This window comes from Lutjanus erythropterus, chromosome 2, assembly GCF_056507025.1.
Source record: "Lutjanus erythropterus isolate fLutEry1 chromosome 2, fLutEry1.hap2, whole genome shotgun sequence".
NCBI lineage: Eukaryota > Metazoa > Chordata > Actinopteri > Lutjaniformes > Lutjanidae > Lutjanus > Lutjanus erythropterus.
In genome coordinates, this window is record NC_139318.1 from 27,910,859 (window position 1) to 27,928,915 (window position 18,057).

General features: G+C 40.2%; 2 protein-coding genes across 3 annotated transcripts in view; one reads left to right on the forward strand and one right to left on the reverse strand.

Moving 5' to 3' along the window:
- Positions 1–18,057, reverse strand: part of LOC146331815 (ADP-ribosylation factor-like protein 8B-A) — a 189,064-nt gene that overhangs the window by 37,350 nt on the left and 133,657 nt on the right. The window lies entirely within an intron of this gene.
- On the forward strand, positions 2,618–17,714 carry ddi2 (DNA-damage inducible protein 2). Of its 2 annotated transcripts, XM_084735830.1 has the most exons (10): positions 2,618–2,758; positions 2,919–3,090; positions 5,790–5,919; positions 7,439–7,735; positions 7,832–7,958; positions 8,198–8,325; positions 10,089–10,217; positions 10,736–10,839; positions 10,971–11,163; positions 15,706–17,714. In XM_084735830.1, exons 2-10 carry the CDS (start codon positions 2,953–2,955, stop codon positions 17,166–17,168), a joined length of 2,709 nt encoding a protein of 902 aa, XP_084591956.1. In that variant the 5' UTR covers positions 2,618–2,758; positions 2,919–2,952; the 3' UTR covers positions 17,169–17,714. The 2 variants fall into 2 exon arrangements, with proteins under 2 accessions (XP_084591956.1, XP_084591966.1); XM_084735840.1 differs by lacking the exons at positions 2,618–2,758; positions 2,919–3,090; positions 5,790–5,919; ... (4 more) ...; positions 10,736–10,839; positions 10,971–11,163 and adding an exon at positions 14,187–14,235.

Consider the following 18,057-nt stretch of genomic DNA (forward strand, 5'->3'; position numbering starts at 1 on the left):
TAACAGCACATAACACTTACATACTTTTTGACTGCAGAACTTTTACTTGTAGTTAAGTATTTTTATACTGTGAATTTTATGTCAGGGAATTTTATGTCTCCATTCTAGATTAAATAGGCGAAAAAATTGCGCATCAAGCCAGAAACAAGTGACCTATCCGTACTTTGGACATCGTAAAACATTTTTAACAGCACATTTTAGTGCAGATTATAGTTTAGTCACTGACCACACGATATTGTCCTTGCTCATTTAAATAAATATACAGCATATATTTCAAAGTAATTAAGTTTTCTTCGCTAAGGTTTTAGGATGTGGGGAGAGGTGAGGCGGCGCCCTAGCGTCCTCTACTGACCAGCCGCCACTGCTAACTACACCTAGCATTCGGCTATGTTCAGGAGCATGTTGCTGATATGGGTGCACAACAGACTCCTCATCTGAGTCTGGGTCTGACTGAGGCTAAAACATGTATGATTGAGTCTCTCTGTTTCCTCCAACGCTAACACTAGTCATCTGCATACTGCTCTTTCACCGGTCAGCCTGGTGCAAACAGCGGTCACGGGCAGGACACAAAAGGCCAGATCCAGAATTTCTCAATGAGGAAGAAAGAGCAGGTGTACTTTCAGCCCCCTTTTTGTATTGTTTATGTAGGAACGTCTTGTAAGATTGACATAACAATATGAGAAGATCACGTGAAATGAGCCATTCTTTTGCAGTCTGCTCTCTCATTGCCAAAGCACCAAAAAACAGATCTATAATCAGGGACTGTACCCAGGTTGAAATGAACAGAAATGAAAACAGAACATTTTCTGTTTCAGTGTTGTGAGTAAAATATAGATAGACAGCTAATAACCCTTAGATAGACAGTAATTGGTGTTGTTGATCAGGTTGGTGTTCCGATAATTATGCACTAATTAAACGGATAGAGAGCAAGCACAGCAGTTCACATTCAGCTCTGGTCTTCACTTCGTAGCAACCGAAACATATTTGAAATTTGTACGTTGAGCTTTACACAAAAAGGTTTTTTTTTTTTACCATTGTAGTATAAAAACACAACCATTTGTAGATTTCTTTCAGTCAACATAGATCTTAACAATAACAATTCATTTTAAATTGCTGTTAAGTCAAAAGCCCAAACTTTCTGTATGGAATGGAGACCAAGTCTGACCATTCATTGAGTGACCTTGATGTGACTGTGAATGAAATACAATTTCTTTGCTCTTGGGCTAAAAAATGTGTTACTTTTTGAGTGGTAAAGTTGGGTGTGCAGAGCGGAGGTTGTCATACTTACTAGAAGAGAAAGTGTCTTCTGCTATAAATTGGCTGTGGGATTTGTATTAGGTCTTTTTTGAACTGTATATTTCTGAAATCTGTATTAATGTTATCATTACCTGTCAAGTATGGTTGTTAAATAAGATCACTCTAAAGAGACAACTCTCATGGTCAATTATGCAATGCTGAAAACATATTATGTGTGTCACATATATTTCACCTTTAAAGTAATATATACATTAGAAATGTTTGTCTTTATTTTTTCAGTGGCTGACAGCATTTAAAAATTATCCCACTTTTCCCCAGCTCATAGTGTTTCCTGTTTTTTTTGCACCAGATTACAAACAGATTAGAAGTGTCTGCACACAGGATGTAATCTGATTGATGTTTTTTGCAGCTGCAACATTTGCATGGAATGAGTAAAGTGGTTAGCACGACGTGTCGCAGTTTGTGTGGGTGAGTACTGAAGAAAAACCTTAACGTGAGAAAATCCAAGGAAACAGATTCAACACAGTACAAACCAATGCTGAACTAAAGGATGAATAATGCAAAAACAGCACAGTAATTGGCCTATTACTCAAATTTTCTTTTTCTTTTTTTTTTTTTAAATTGTTTCTATCCTTTCCATTTATATTTGAATAGTTAATGTTGTTTTATATTGTAATTACCTGTGTATTGGATAATGTATAAGAGTTAGACAGACACATCAGTCAGCCAGTACTGGCCTATTGTATTTGTGTCTTATTTATTTATTAACTTATTTCTAATTATTCAAAATATCAGTGCAAACTTACTGTTTCAGTCACCTGATGTCACTTTGGAGGATGACGTTCATGCTTAAACTATAAAATATCCTGCCTCCATTACATATCTTGGTCACAAGTGTTTGATGCACATTTCTTTATCAGCATCTGCGTCAAAAAATGAGTATCAGTCTGATATTAAGAATTTTGAATTCCTTTTGTTCTTTTGGATATGAAATGTGCTACACGGATAACTGTGGCTCAATTAATTTTCTGAAATAAATGCAAATTCTATATAAACGTATAGAATGCTTCTTTATATGCAAAAAAAAAAATTGACAGCTTTGCTTGGAAAGTAAATCTGCTCCTAAAAGGCCCATGTTGCAGCTTTTTATGGTCTGTGTTATGTGTTTATTTCATAAAAAATAAACTGCACAACACTCAAAACGTAACTACGAATGGTTTCACCGCTTAAGTGCCAAGCAAAACCGTGAAACTATTTATAATCATTCTAGTTTCATGTCTCATCTTGAATGTGTGTATTTTTCAAAGCCTCCAGTAGGGGGTGGTAACAGGACGCTGACATTAAGGGTTTTTAAAATTAGAAGAAGAAACCACTCACGACTGCAAATTCTGTCATGCGACATGTCGAAAAACAAGCTGGATGAAATGCGGCACTACTGAGCAATAGTTGATGTTGTTTAGTTGTTGATAAAAGAGAAACTATCACATCAGGCTTTTACCCAGTAAGTGCAAAGCGGACACTTACTTTCTGTGTAATATTACTTTCCTCTGTGACGCTTTTTTTCTGCTGAAACACTTCTTAATTTAAACTGGGGAGATCTAAAGAGTAATTGGGTTTTCCTCTGTGAGACAAGGAACTACACTAACCGCATTCTGTTGCAGCGGGTTTGTCTACTGATCCTGCCCCAAAAAAGCGATGCTGGTCACCGTTTTCTGCGCGCCGAGGGATCGCCCAGAAACCACATTCGCCCTCGATGTGTCCCCGGAGCTTGAGCTGAGAGACTTTGTAGCACTTTGTGAACTGGAATCAGGAATCCCAGCTGGGGAAATTCAGGTAAGACCCAGGCTAGCTGTAGCCACGGAGCTAGCGTAGCTAATGGCTAGCTAGCTAACTGACTTGCTAGCATGAATCGGACTTTTGCTGTTTTGATGAGGGAGGTGTTGCGAAACTTCGCTTATCAACAACAGACAGACCTGTCGACTTGTGTCCCAAACGGTCAGTAACTGTTATAAATGGTCGGCTTTATTGGCAGGTGGCCTTAACCCGACCGCAAGTCAACCTAATTTAGGCTAACGGTTCCATGAAGTTAAACCAAGTAACTGAAAAAGCGTTACTTATTTCTTAATAGAACCAAATGTTGTACGCTATGTTTGCGTCATCATTAACGTTAAGTAGCGTTAACTTAGCATCTTTCTAACGTTAATTCACGATATGTGTGAAAGGTTAGCTCGTTGGTCATAAATTTATGGGCACAAAGTCGTGTTAAGTTATCTCAATAAAGTGTGCACACTTCAAACGGTGATGGGGTGTGTGAATAGCATAATGGTAACAGTAATTAGTGAATGGAGTTTGTAAGTGTGTGTGTGGGTAAGTGGAGCTATCAGGTTTCTAGGCAAGGATCATAATAATGTCCTGCTCACTGTACATATCTTAGTACATGGTTACTTACATGTTTACTTACAAATCAATACATTTGTTTGGCACACATTGATGTGACACAAAATATTAATCTTGACATGATTTTATGGCTTTACAGACCTTAGAATGCTGTACCTGATCAATCAGAATCGAGTATTTGACAAAGCCATCTAATAATACAAAATAATAGAGCTAGGTACTTTACGCAATAACCTAAACTCATTCAGTGTGGCCATGATATAAATACAGCCCTTGCAAAGCCTCTAATTCAACTGTAACATCTAAAATTCAACTGTATTTTAGTTTTTAAGGTAGTAGTTTATGTTGGATAGGGGGAAAATAGCATGTGAATTGTAGGCCTGAGCAACATATCAATATTAATTTGTTATCTTGAAATGATTTTGGATATCGTTATATTGTGAAATGGCGTGTGTTTTGTTTTTACACATGCCATTTGTTTTAAAGACTGCATTAGACTAATATTTTTAAGTTCTTGTCCCATGGGTCCTCCAAGCCCTTAAATCTTGTGGCCTAAGTACATTTTGGTAGCCCAAATGTAAATTTATGTTTACAAAAATAGAAGGAAAGAAAAGAAACAGAAATGGTGATTTAATGCAACTTAAAAAGTGTGGATCGACTTAATTGTCACATACAATTATACAGAGTACAAGATATAGCAGGGTTCAGTCTCTGCATGTAATGCATTCCAGTATTAGGAGCAATGGGCATTTAGAGATCAACACAAGTTCTAGGTCAGTGCTTTGGTCAGGTGCACTGTCAGAAGAAATGACCTAGCATACATGTTTTTGATGGGGAAACCAGAGCACCTATAGGAAATCCATACAAGCACAGGGAGAACATGCAAACAGCAAGGCAAAAGTGTTAACCAGTGCACTGCTGTGCAGCAGCCTTCCTAAACTATGACACTTGTGTTGTCCACTTCTCCCATGAATTGTGATTTGATGTTTCCTGAAGGCATTGTTTCCAATGAAAAACAAGCTTGACTTATCAGCTTTTTCAGGAAACTGGGAGCATATATATCAGTACATTATTTACACTTAAACTCCTGCTTCCATTTAGTCCTAAGTTTTCTTTCTTTCTTTCTTTCTTTCTTTCTTTCTTTCTTTCTTTTTTTTTTTGTAGTCCATCTTTTGTGTTTCTGGCTCTTCTCATTATATTAATACATTGCAAAAGCACCAGTAGTCATCCCTACAATACTGTGGCAATATCATTACCAAGGTGTTTGGTCAAAATATTGTGATACATGTTTTGTACATGTACATGTCCATTGTGTCATTCAAGTATATAATCACCTGAAAGTATGAATTGTTTTCATTACCTTAGAATGAGCCCTTTATATCTTACAGAGGGCACAGATCCTTTTCCATGAAGTCCACCATGTTGCATTGCAATGTTTCTACAGTAGTCCAGAATGGACAAACCAAACACTGGCTCTAGATGGGTACTTTCACACTTTTTGTGAGGTTTGCAGCCACTATAGTTTCCCCTACTTACTTGAAGTAAACAGCAACTAAATCCTATACACTGGTCCTTTAATATATTTAATTGTTTAAGCCACTTTTCAAGTAAAAGGTTCTCTAATTTCATCTTCTAAATTATGAGGATTTGCTGCTTTTTTGCACATGTTGTAACATGAACAGACTGTACTATACAATCCATCACTACTGCCTTACAAAACAGGTTTTTGACACCCCTTACCTCCCTTTCATGATTAATACAGTTTGGTCTGTTATGAAATAGGTGGGCACACGGGAAACAGAAAGTGAAGGTGATAAGTTAACCTGACAACACTGACACCATTCAAGTGGCTAGAAGTGGCCTAGTAGTGTTGCAGTCATGTAGACAATTAGCTTATCTCTGTAACTATAGTATTGTCTTGGTTTATCACTGAAATGTGGAGTTTGCAAAAGCAAGTGCCAGCTAATGTCTCCGGCATTTTGTGATGTAATGAAATACCTCATCTCTGCTGAGCGTTTACTTTATCCAGTCATGTGGGTTCTGTAATCTTAAAATCACATAAAGGAAGGGAGAAGGAAGACTGCAAATATTCTATATGATGAATAAAATATATTTCTGTATTTTTCCATACACAGATCACATATGTAGAACAGCCCCTAAAAGACCCCACTCGTGCCTTGGGGACCTATGGTGTTAAGGATGGAGATGTGGTGGTTCTCAGACAAGCTGACAGAAGGCCACCACCAACACAACCAGCCTTCCCAGGTAACACACATGTTTGATAAAGAGGTATGAAACCCACTGATTTCAGTCTGTTGCAGAGTTCCAGCTTATCCGGTTAATGTCAAGTACTGTACATCAATGTTCCATGAAATTTCTCTGAGGTGTAATATTTTCACGTTAGTTCCACAATAAGAAGGATCATTTTAAGGAAAAAAAAATTTAATAAAGAAATGCTGCTTATATTCACAACATTTTACACCCAAACACATGAATCCAACCTCTATTACTGGTGCTTGTCCTAGCTAGCAAGGTAGATCAGTGTTTTTGTTTTTTAATCATGGGTGGGGTTGGACAGTTGTGACAAAATCAAGATAAGTTACTGAAAGTATGAGGAAAGGAAAGGGCAGTTTACAGGAAGAGATTGATTTTTAAAAAATAGTTTTGTACATGTGCAGGGGTTTTCCTGGATTTTTGGGGGTAATAAAGGTGGCAAATCCTGGAGAATGTGTGTGGCTTGTGCAGTGTACACAGTCTGGGCACACTTTTAGAGTGCCCTGCACTTAAGTGAGAAACATTATGATCTCAATTTTCTGTAGCAACTTAACAACAGAGAAAGGGAAAAAAAAGGACAAAGGGGCAGAGATCATTATATCAAAATTAAAGCCATGAATTTTCCAGAAATATATTCGTATAAAAAAGAAGAAGCACTAAAATCCAATTAAAAAGTGTCTTCTTGTAATAAAATTCAGTATTGGTTTGGAGTCACTGGGTCACATGGCGTGGAAGCTATTGAATGATTTTCTATTCAAATAATTATGGAAACTAAAAACTAAAACTACTAAATTACACATTAGTAAAAAAAATAGGGGTGCTGCAGAAGTTTGTGCAGGACTTGTTGCATCTGATCAGGTTGAGACAGGACAAACAGAAGACTTAATACTGTGGAATCACTGTTACACACTTTATAATGCACTGAATGGAAAAAGTACCTGTAGTAGGATACAAGCATAGCAGTTTTAACAGTGTTTGACTTGTTAATCAGGTCAAATATCTGTCTTAACTTGCAAATGTATTTTCTACATGATCTGTCGAGTACTGGTGCTCAAACACTAAGTTGCTGAGGTTTGATATCCCATCCTGTTTACTTCCCTAATGTAAACTAACAGAACCTTTAGCATAAATGCACATTTGTTTGCCTTACAATAATCTTGATGTTGCAGTAGTTGTGAATGCGTCATTCCCTTGTTGCCTTCACACTCGAGTGCTGCATCCATGTACAATGTGTGTACGCTTGGTATAAGCACAACAAAGCAGATGCTGATAAAGGTTTTGGTGCAAAAAAGCATTTAGGCCTACGTTTTTGTCAGAATTTTTAACAGTCAGCAGTTAAAAATACAAAGCCTTTGAGTGACGTAGGCAGAGTTAACCCTGATTGAGGGACACAAGACAACAATATTGAAAAGACATAAAAGGTAACACATAATCAATTTATTGAGCCATTGAACTGTTTTTGTACATGCAAAATGCTAACCTCTCACTCATTGTCCTTTGTGCTCGTCAGGTCTGCCCCATATTGACTTTCGTTCCATCACAGTCCCTGGCACCTCCTCTTCAACCAGTCAACGTGGCGCCATCAGGCCGCAGCAACAAGCGCCACAGCCCCTGCAGCCGCAGCCGCAGCCACAGCAACAGCGCGCCGCAAACCCTTCCACGCCAACGGCCTTTCGCGGCTCCTCTCCTCAGGGGCTGGACGACCCTGCCTTACTCCAGCAGATGCTGTTATCCAATCCACACGAACTTTCACTCCTCAAGGAGCGAAACCCACCTCTGGCTGAGGCACTGCTGAGCGGAGACTTAGGTAAACAAAATCAAAATAGCCATTGATGGTTATGGTATTTTACTGTTAATCAGACATGAATGGGTCATGTTAATGTAACTGTCTATTATTCCTCAGAGCGATTCACCAAAGTGCTGCTGGAGCAACAGCAGGATCGAGCCAAGAGAGAGCAAGAGAGGATCAGACTTCTGACTGCTGATCCTTTTGATTTGGAAGCCCAAGCAAAGATTGAGGAGGATATCAGGTATAGATTTTGGCAACCACCTGTGAATAGTTATATTATAACACTGAATACCCCTCATCTTTAACATGGTACAACCTCAGTTCTCAGTGCTACTACCATAATCAGATATTATGTTGTAACCATATGTGACATAATGATATTGGGGATTTTCATGAATTTGATTTTACTATAACAAGCAGCTTGTTCACCAAAGTTTCACTTTTTTAGTCTCTTACCTTTGGATTTGCTGCATGTTCTAGGCAGCACAATGTGGAAGAAAACATGACCATTGCGATGGAGGAGGCCCCAGAGAGCTTTGGACAGGTGGTTATGCTCTACATTAACTGCAAAGTCAATGGGCACCCTGTGAAAGCTTTTGTTGACTCAGGTAATGAGCATTTAATCTTGATCCCAGTTTTTACCGTTTTTCTGGTCATGAACAGGAATGTCACAATTTCTGTGCTACATATTGGGTTAGTTTTTGTTTGTGGCTTGACAGATAAACAAGATAAGCAACAAAGTGTATTTACTGTATATTCATATATACTGTGTGTAACCCTCAGTGTGATCTTCAGTATCAGTTATCTTCAGTAAAAGTCAGAATTTAACAAACATATGCTTGTTATGCATGTTTGTAAGATCATATCAGACGATAGTGTCCCACCATCTCATTGTTCTGAGTCATTTGCACCCTAAATGATGTTAGCACTCTGTATCAGCTTTACAAGATCTTAGTTGTATACCTTGGTAAATACTTCAATTGTAGTGAGTGGTTTTCCTTACTACTGTAATTGCATGCATTGTATTTGTAGGTTTGACTTCAAATTTCAAGACAAGCATATCTCTAGTATTTCTTCTACTAACAACCTTTCTATAGCTGCTCTGTCTTTTTTACTATTAGTCAGTTACAATTTGAAGTGAAAAAAACTGCATATAAGTCAGTAGGAAGGTGGGCATCCTAATGAGATTCTTGACCCACCTCAACTAGCTCCTTTCAGCGTAACAGAGCAGAGGTTTTAATCTGAGCTCTTTCTGGGTATCTCAACTTTTCACTCGGCCCCTGAGGGTGAGTTGAGACTTTTATGTCTGATCTCATTCCCCTTGTGATCTTTACAACACCAGTATGACTCAGCGGAGATCTGGAACAGTTACTTCCTCCTGGAACACAGAAATATGATCCACTTACTCACTGTTTCCTCAAGGATTTTTTTCAGCAGTGAAGGGGAAGGGTTTTGTTGTACCTGGGTGGAGCACATGAAGACTTTTTTCCCCCATTAAAGCACTGCGTGAGAAAAATGGTCTATATTGGAGGTTAGTCTCCAGTTTCTTAATGCTAAGGACTAAGCTAAGGACTAACTTCCATCATCATAGCCATTCATGAATAACAATGAGTTGAACATTTCTAAATTTTACAGTAGCATGTTAACCTTTTCTTATTGTCCAGCTGCATCCAGGCTGTGAGTATTTGGTTCATGTCGCAGCCTTTACAAGTGCATCAACTTTTATGAAAAGTTGAACATGTTTCAGCAAAAGCTAAATGAAATACTCAAATAGCCAGCTAACTAGCCAAACCCAAACCATCCTCATTTTATCCCTGTTTTCTTCTGTCTTACGGCTTCTGCTGCAAAACCTCCACTTATGGTTGAACTGGTGTTGAGGATCTAGAGGAGGATGTGGGCTGCTGCATAATCAAAGTGGGCTGATAACGCCTCTCTCTCTTTCTCTCAGTGCTCCAGATAGCCAGTCCAACTGTGCTCTGCCCTTTTTGTTACTCCGCCTGAGGAGAAAATGCTGTAGGCTGTTGTTTCTTTGGTTGTCATGACTTTGCGAGTGATTGATATCCTGTCACTGTCACAGTTGCCCCTCTTCAAAGTGGAGAGAGAGCTGAGAAGCGTTTGTTTGAGTTCAGTGGAGTGGACAGCTCTGCAGAGTCGTGTGATTGCAACTTAAAAACATCTCATGAAACTCTTAAGCAGCTTGCGCAAGAGTTTTGGAGCCCTGTTGAAAAATGTAGCCTATATGGCAGAAATACAGCTTATTGTACCATTTGGATTTGTACAGCATTGTATTTCTGTCTTCACTGCATAGGCCATTTTAAAATTTAGGATAGAATTAAACATTTTGAAGAGTCAAACGTTTTTTTGTTTTTAGGAGCCCAGATGACCATCATGAGCCAAGCGTGTGCTGAGCGCTGCAACATCATGCGGCTGGTGGACCGTCGCTGGGCTGGGATTGCCAAGGGAGTGGGCACACAGAAGATCATTGGCAGAGTTCATTTGGGTGGGTGTCTGTTTTTTTCATGTGTTTTCTTTAAGCAACACTGTATTTTAACACAAGTCCAGATTAGTTCCCAGAAAAAGAAAAAAAAAGTTTTAGCTGACTTTTTTCCTGCAGTCAGACAAATGTTTTACTTTGAAAATGTGCTGAATGGTTAGATAGCTTTGCACAATTTGCACAATTACTCAGTCTATTTGAGTCCACTGCCTATTTACTCTCACCCACAGTTGTGGTTTGAAATAAGCACTTCTGAATGATAATTTAAATGTTTAACAAACCCATTGCTGAAAATGAAGTCTCCCAACTTCGTTCAGATATCCACAAACTAGCTAAGTTCGGCTAACCTTACCATTCAATATAGTTTTTAAAGCTACACAGTGATTTAAAATAATGTCTGATATTGTCTGACTGTGGATACATAGAATGATTTTCCTCAACTTGATATATTCCTGCGACTGCGTCCATATTCGGATCTCTGCATGACATGTCAGTGTAGCTGAAATTGTGTTGTGCTCATGTAGCTCAGGTCCAGATAGAGGGGGACTTCCTTCCTTGTTCTTTCTCCATCTTGGAGGACCAGCCAATGGACATGCTGCTTGGCCTGGATATGTTGAAGAGACATCAGGTGTGAACCCCTTTTATCTAATCACATTGATTAGACAATACTTGGGTTACCATTTTCCATTCTCTTTATACTGACTGCACAGGAAAGTTGAAGAATATCTGTGAGTACTATTTGTCCTGTTATTCTTGCAGTGTTCAATCGACCTGAAGAAGAGCGTGCTTCTAATAGGCACCACAGGAACTGAAACCCGCTTCCTGTCTGAGGCGGAGCTGCCAGAGTGTGCCCGGCTGGCCTATGGGGCAGAGGGTCGTGAAGATGCCCGGCCAGATGAGATCGCTGACAGAGAACTGGCAGAGGCACTTCAGAGGTCTATACAGGAAAGCGGTAAGAAACAGTCTCCCATCTCTGCACTTCAGCCTGTTTTTGATTGGGCTTTTTTCAGCTCAGGTAGAACCACATTTGCATGTGCCACTTAAAGCTTCTTACTCTCAACCCCATTTATGCAGTCATCTGAATTTTCAGTCACATAATCACTTCATGTCATCACCTCAGCAAATTGAATGTGCATTAGAGTAAGATGGAGGTCAGGAAATTTAGAGATGTCTGTCAAATATAAGCATATATAAGAAAATAATATAAATACATTTTTGGCTAAGATAAAAAGGGGCCTAAAGGGAAACACTAATGATGAGTTTTGCTTGTTTTCTGTATGTGGAGTCTTGGGTTACATGAAAGGCACTTAAAATCAAATTTATTATTATGATTTGAAATTTAATTCAATATGATAGCAGTTGAGCCGACACTTCATTAGGAACCTTTATCTCTGTATGATCGTTAATTTGGCTAATACTCCATCAGCAGATATACCACAGTACGTCACAGTACAGTTAATAGCTGCCTGCAGTGGATGTGATGTTGTCGTCATTTAATGTGTCCTTTAATGGTCTATATTTAGAGTAACTTTGGAGAAAACACTTAACCGCTGGTGCACCGATGGCTCCATTAGCATTTAATGGAGCTATCAGTGCTTATCAACTGTACTGAGTGTGTCTTATTGCATTGAGTTCAGCATGGACTGTTAACTGCTGTCAGAGTCTGTGTTGGACAGCAGTGCAGATGGATATCTGAAGGAGTGTGAGAACAGCACTTGAAGCCACCTACAAAGACAAGCTGAAAGGGACATGTAGTGCTAATAGAAACGTAGGTGGTTATTTGTATGAGAAACAGTATCTCGCACAGACAATGAAATAAAATAGTCAGCAAGATATCACAGCAGCACAACAGAACTGCATTGCATTGCAACCTAAATTTGAATCTTATTATCGTGACTAAAACATCCTGTAAATGTGAAATAAAATATGTCAAATATATGAGATCAAATGCTGCTGGTGATTAACAGACTGTTTAATTTAAACATTGGCATTGCATTGACAGAGAACTGCTTGGGTTAAAGTTTACTTCTGGACATAGCATGCTTTCTGTGTGAATTTATGCTTGGACAATGACTAAAAATGCCTCCACAGTGTTGACATACTAATGACAATACCATCAACATTGCTAAGCAATCTTAACAACTCCCAGCGTGTCAAACCGAAGACTTAACACCAAGTTAAATCTGCTCATGTCGGTCAAATGGTGGCCACTGTTAAAGTTACATTTTCTCATTATTAAGAATTGTTTGTACCATTTCATGAAATTGTTTGTGCAGTTCTCATTCAAACTGCTTGCTCCTACACACGTTAGCATAATGAACTCGTAGTAGTCATTGATTGTAGTGGGATGGTGTCGTTGTTGTTAATGTTACAAATAAATAAGCAGGACTGCGTTATGGTAAGACTGGATTTTTAGATGATTTTATCCTACATGTGATGAAGTTTCTTGGTTTATCAGTATTTAATTTACTGGATTAATATGTAACAGACATTCTTGTAGGGCTGCACAATTACTCATATATTAATCATGATCACAATTTTGGCCTTTTGCAATTAAATGAACATGGTCAACTGCAATACCGATGTTAAATATTTGTTCCTGACTCATAGAAAACTCTGCAACAGGGGCATCTGGATAGCTCAGTTGGTAGAGCGTTCTCTGCAGAGGCCGTGGGTTCGACTCCCGCCAGAAGCAAGAAGCGCCACTTACTCTTTTACAACCTGCACACAGTGCTGATACAGAAAAGTCACTGAACACTGTCTGGTTTTGACTGCAAGATAGATTTAAGGCAGGTCAAAAGAGACTGAACTGAAGTGAGGTCTTGAATGAGCACTTAGATTTTTCTTTTTTTCTTTTTTTTTTAGCTCTCACGCTAATGTTAATATTGTATTCTTTTTAAACACGTGGTAAAAAAGTATCGATACTTAAATACTTTTGACAACCTTATTGGAAATATTTCGTATTCAGGGCAAGTGATGATAAGCAAGAGCAAATCATGTGCGAAGAAGGCATAAGACTTGTATCTTCACCATAAAGCAACATAACTTAAAAAAACATGCACCACAAACTGCCAAAAAGAACAACAGTACTAATATTACCTCACTGAATCCCTGTCCTTTTCCAGCATAACACTGTACAGTGCACCATCATGTCAACATGAAAGTGAAAGCAACTCTTTTGAGGGAAAACTTGTGTGGTGCAACTTTATTTATAATTGCTTTCTTCATCTTATGTTGATGCTCAGATTTATACATTACCAGTAATGTAACACAGTCGATAAGTGAAAGCAGTGCTCTGCTCATTTAAATGTGAAAGAGCAATAAAAATGATCAAATATTCATGGTAAATAATCAGGATCTTGATGTATCAAAATAATCGTGGTTATCATTTTGGCCATAATTATGCAGCCCTACATTCTTGTCTGGTTATATTATCCACATTGTTACAATTGTCAAAACATAATCATGTAAGTGTTTCCCTTTAATACTTTTCAAGGCTCACATTAACATTTGTGCAATTGCCACTGATGCACTTAGTCTTTGTTATTGTTTCCACTGGCCAGTCATGTCCGGTAATGGCTGCACATTAGAACAAAGAGCAGCAGCAGCAGCAGTAGAGTTGAAATGAATCCAGGCTCATGGGGGTGTTGTGGTGCAGCAGCAGCAGCCTTGTTGTGGAATAAAATAATCCTCCACCAGATAGGAAGTATCAATCTTGATTATCATGGTTAGGTGATTTTGATCAAATGTCCCACTGACGTGACCTCAATTGAGCTTTCTGAGGTTCAGTGACAGGGTGTGTGATTACGCTGTGACCTCTCTGTCAGGACATATTAGGCTCAAGTTGTTTTTGGATGACACTTTTCACATCTGTGTGTGAAAAGGCTGATAAGTTGGTGCATGCTCTGTGTGTGACTGCTAACTTTCTCCGTCCCTTTGCATGATGTGTGTGGTGTGTGCCCTAACCCTGAGCAGGACAGCACTGATGCATTTGGAGACAGCTGGAGAGGGCCCTACCAACCAGGTACTGCAAATTCACAAGTCCATTGCCAGTGCTAAGTCCATTGCTATTTATGTCTTTTATTTTGCTGTTATTTTGCTGCTGGATCAGTTAATTGATGTTGTACTTTTGTTTGTACTTATTCATGTATTTCTTATGAATACATATAAGTGTTAAAAGAGAAAAAAGTAGCTCAAGTAACAAACTGTATACAACTGTGCAGCGGGTATACAAGAAAGAGTTTCAGTGAGGAAATTTCCGTTTTGGGTTGTTTCCTGTAATACTGTAAAAATGCAAAGTTAAGGCCTTTGCACACCAGCTGCGTTTTAAATGGGGGCTCTCAGCATTGTTAATGATTTCACAACATAAGATGCAGGAGCTACAACTGCAACTATGTTGTTACAACACAGCTGCCCTCAAGAAATGCAGCCACCCACCTCACTCACGGTTAAAACTATATTCCAGCATGTACTATTTGCATTATGGAACACAAAACGGCAACCTTAAAAAAACTACAAAGTAGTTTTGTTAAGTTTGCTCATGTGTTCCAGCACTAGCAGAGATCATGGGAAATGTGGGTGGTCTCTGCAGCACTTGTAGCAGAGTATGCAATACAGCTGAGCAGAGGGGTGTTAAGTTGCTAACTAGCTGGAGGAATATGTAGCTGGAAAGTTAATGAACAATGACCCCATCATTTTCTCATTTCAATTTAACTCTAATAAAACCCCGTCCCTGATGGTTTGCTATGTCAGTGAGGTAATTACCCAGCTACATTTTTTAAGTGCTGTCAGTAACATAGCACATGGAAAGGTAAGTATGAAGCCTTGTTTTGATCCACTCCTGTTTGTCCTGTTAAAGTTACTGTTTATACAAACCCAACACTTTCTGCACCAATTTCAAAATAAAAGCCCTCTGGTGTTTCGGTGGACAGAAACTTTTAATTTCTTAACTAGTCTTTTATGGAGAAACGGTTTCAAGAGCATGGTGTGGTAAAGAGTGAATGAGTCCTTTGAGACAATTGATAGTAAAAAAATTTGGTATGTCCATCCAGGTATCTGGCTTAATATCAAACTGGTTGGAAAACTTTACATTGGCCCAACCATAGTACACATCAGGCCAATCCAAACATTTAATGTGGCAAATGAGACAAAACACTTTACAAGAACAGGATATTCATTACAGTAAAGTAGCACAAGTAGACCCCAAAATATTCAAGACCACTGTCGTTATGGTTATCTAGCTAACATTAACTGAGCTCAGAGTTTTCACTGGTATTGTGGCAAATAGTGTTTAACAAAACACAATCCTGCGGTGAAGAATGCAGGACACTCAAAGACTTGGAATCATTAAGAATTGAAATCCACCTCTGAATTATTCATAATTTTGTTCCCTTAATTTGCATCACTGTTGGTGTGTAAAGGCCTTAATACTTCCAGACTGTGTCCACACAAATTCCAAATGTTTAATTACCAGTTATATTTTCTCTCACAATAGACACTGCAGATGGACAAACTACCTCACGGCAGCCCCCACCATTTACATTACCTAGAACCTTAGACCAAATGTCCTCATCCACCACCCCTTCCCAAAGCCCTCCCTCTGGCCAGCCCCAGACCCTGGATCGTTCTCAGTCCGCTCCGGCCGCCATGGAACAGGCCTCAGTGGCACCAGGGCTGTGCCTGGACCCGCCTGACCTCCAGGAGCTTCCTCTGCCTTCACCTGCAGCAGCAGAGGACACTGGTTCTACACCTCATCAGGTCCACCCTAACCCTCTACCTGTCCATGACAACTCCAAAGTGCCCCCAACAGACGTCCTCCGTACATGTACCCCTCCTGTAGACGCGACTACACTGAGCCAGTATCCGGGAGGCGAGGTACAGCCTGGAGCAGCAGAGGGGGAGGCTGAACCAGATGAGGTGCTTAACAGCCAACCAGAGGAACTTTCCCCCGTCCAGCCCATGGAGCAGGAGGCAACTGAGTCTGACACCACTGAGGCCACGGAACTCTGTCCGAGTGGTCCCAGCCAGCCCGACTCGGTCGAAATGGAGTCCCCCACCGCCTCCCAAGATGTGGCGTCCTCTGAGAGGGACCAGCCTGAAGGAGAGCACTGCACCAGCTCCGACAGCATCCCCTCACTGGCGGCCGCTCTGATGGAGCTTCATGAGCTGCTGGTGTCCAACAACCGGGCTCAGTCCCAAAACCGCAGCACCTCCTGCTCCCCATCACATCCTTTCACACAGGAAACCGAGGAAGCGGCCCCCGAGCCGCGTACGCCGACCCCCGAAAACACCCAGCGTAGTATCCCCTCTACTGCCATTACAGCCGGTGCAGAACCAAGCGATGCCAAAGCCAACCATGCTGCTGCTGTGTCTGACGAGGGACCATCTAAGTGTCTTGTGCCTGACCTCTCTGGCCAGGAGGAGCATCTGGGCGGAGATACAGCAGAGACTGCGGAGGGACAAGGACCGCCACCGCAGCAACCAGATGGCTCCAGGGAGAGGAGGGCAGATGAAGCCAATAACATCAGCATTTTTCAGCCTGAACCAGAGGTTCCTCCTGATCCTGCAGGAGAGCTGGAGGTCAGGGAACCTCCTGAGGGGCAGCAGGGGCGAGGGGTCGCAGACGGGCGAGCCTCTGGCACCAACACCCCGGACACTCTTGGCCTCCAGACTGAGCACACTTTCCTCAGCCCTCTGTCCATGGCAGCGGGCTCACCTGAGGAAGTCTCGTCACCCTCTCCCACTCCTCTTGCTCAGGCTCCTCAGCTTCCATCTCCAGCCCCTCTTCTCCCATCTCCGCATCCCTTTATAGAACAATTTCCAGCTGAGCACATCCAGAGAATCCAGGCAGCTGGCTTTTCTGCCATGGAGGCTGCAGAGGCACTGGAAAGAGCCCATGGGGTCGTGGAGCTAGCTCTGCTGGCACTACTAGCCCGCAGTATCACTGTGCCCACCTAGACTCATAATAACTAGTCATACAGAGTCCCCAGCCTCTCAACTCAGCATCTGTCTTATTTATACCTTGTTACTGATCCAGATGTCTCAGTCCCTCCTCAGCAGGGAGCACGTATAAACACAGGGAAATGCTGTCTCTTGGTTTTGTCGTACAGAATATCCAAGAACAAACAGGACAACTGATAATAACTTTTCTGGATATTGCAGATATGTGAGGTGTGTTTGCATGCAGATGTTTTGGGTGCCCCACCCATTTCATTGTTTTTTAGAGATTGGGTATGGTAGATTGATTTTTTATTTTTTTGTTTTCTTTTTTGTCCAACATTGACATAAATGCCCGATGTATGATTGATTCTTGAACCATAAACATTATAATTTTCCCTTTGACATGTCATAAAACCATTGTTTAAGTTGTGGAGCATCAATTAAAAAATGGAGTAGAGTTACTCCTAATCTCCATCTCAGAATAAATTGTGTGGTGAGCTTTAGATCAGCACAAATATGAATATTTGAAACCATGTGCAGATGAATAAAACATGTTGATTTTTATGTTTTTAGTCCCGTCAGTTTGAAACATCACGTCAGAACTTGGGGTGTCATGATTTCTAATTCTGAGTCAAGATTTTTTGAAATAGGGCTACTACTAACGATTACTTTAATTATCAATCTGTTGATCATTTACTCAATCGATTAGTTGTCCATAAAATGTGGAAAAAAGGTTGATTGCTGTTTCCTGAAGTGAGTCCAAGGGGATGTCCTCAAATGTCTGGTTTTGTTCACAACCCAAAGATATTAAAGAAACCAGAAAATATTCACATTTGAGAAGCTAAAATCAGAGAATTTGGACATTTTTCTTAAAAAAAAAATGACTGGAATACTTGATTATCAAAAT

What these genes read in the sequence shown, in the direction of transcription:
- ddi2 (XM_084735830.1), top strand. Translation starts at nt 2,953, where the DNA reads ATGCTGGTCACCGTTTTCTGCGCGCCGAGGGATCGCCCAGAAACCACA. An exon ending in AAGATTGAGGAGGATATCAG is followed by an intron (nt 7,959 to 8,197) that starts GTATAGATTTTG and finishes TGCATGTTCTAG; the next exon opens with GCAGCACAATGTGGAAGAAA. An exon ending in GAGGTCTATACAGGAAAGCG is followed by an intron (nt 11,164 to 15,705) that starts GTAAGAAACAGT and finishes CTCTCACAATAG; the next exon opens with ACACTGCAGATGGACAAACT.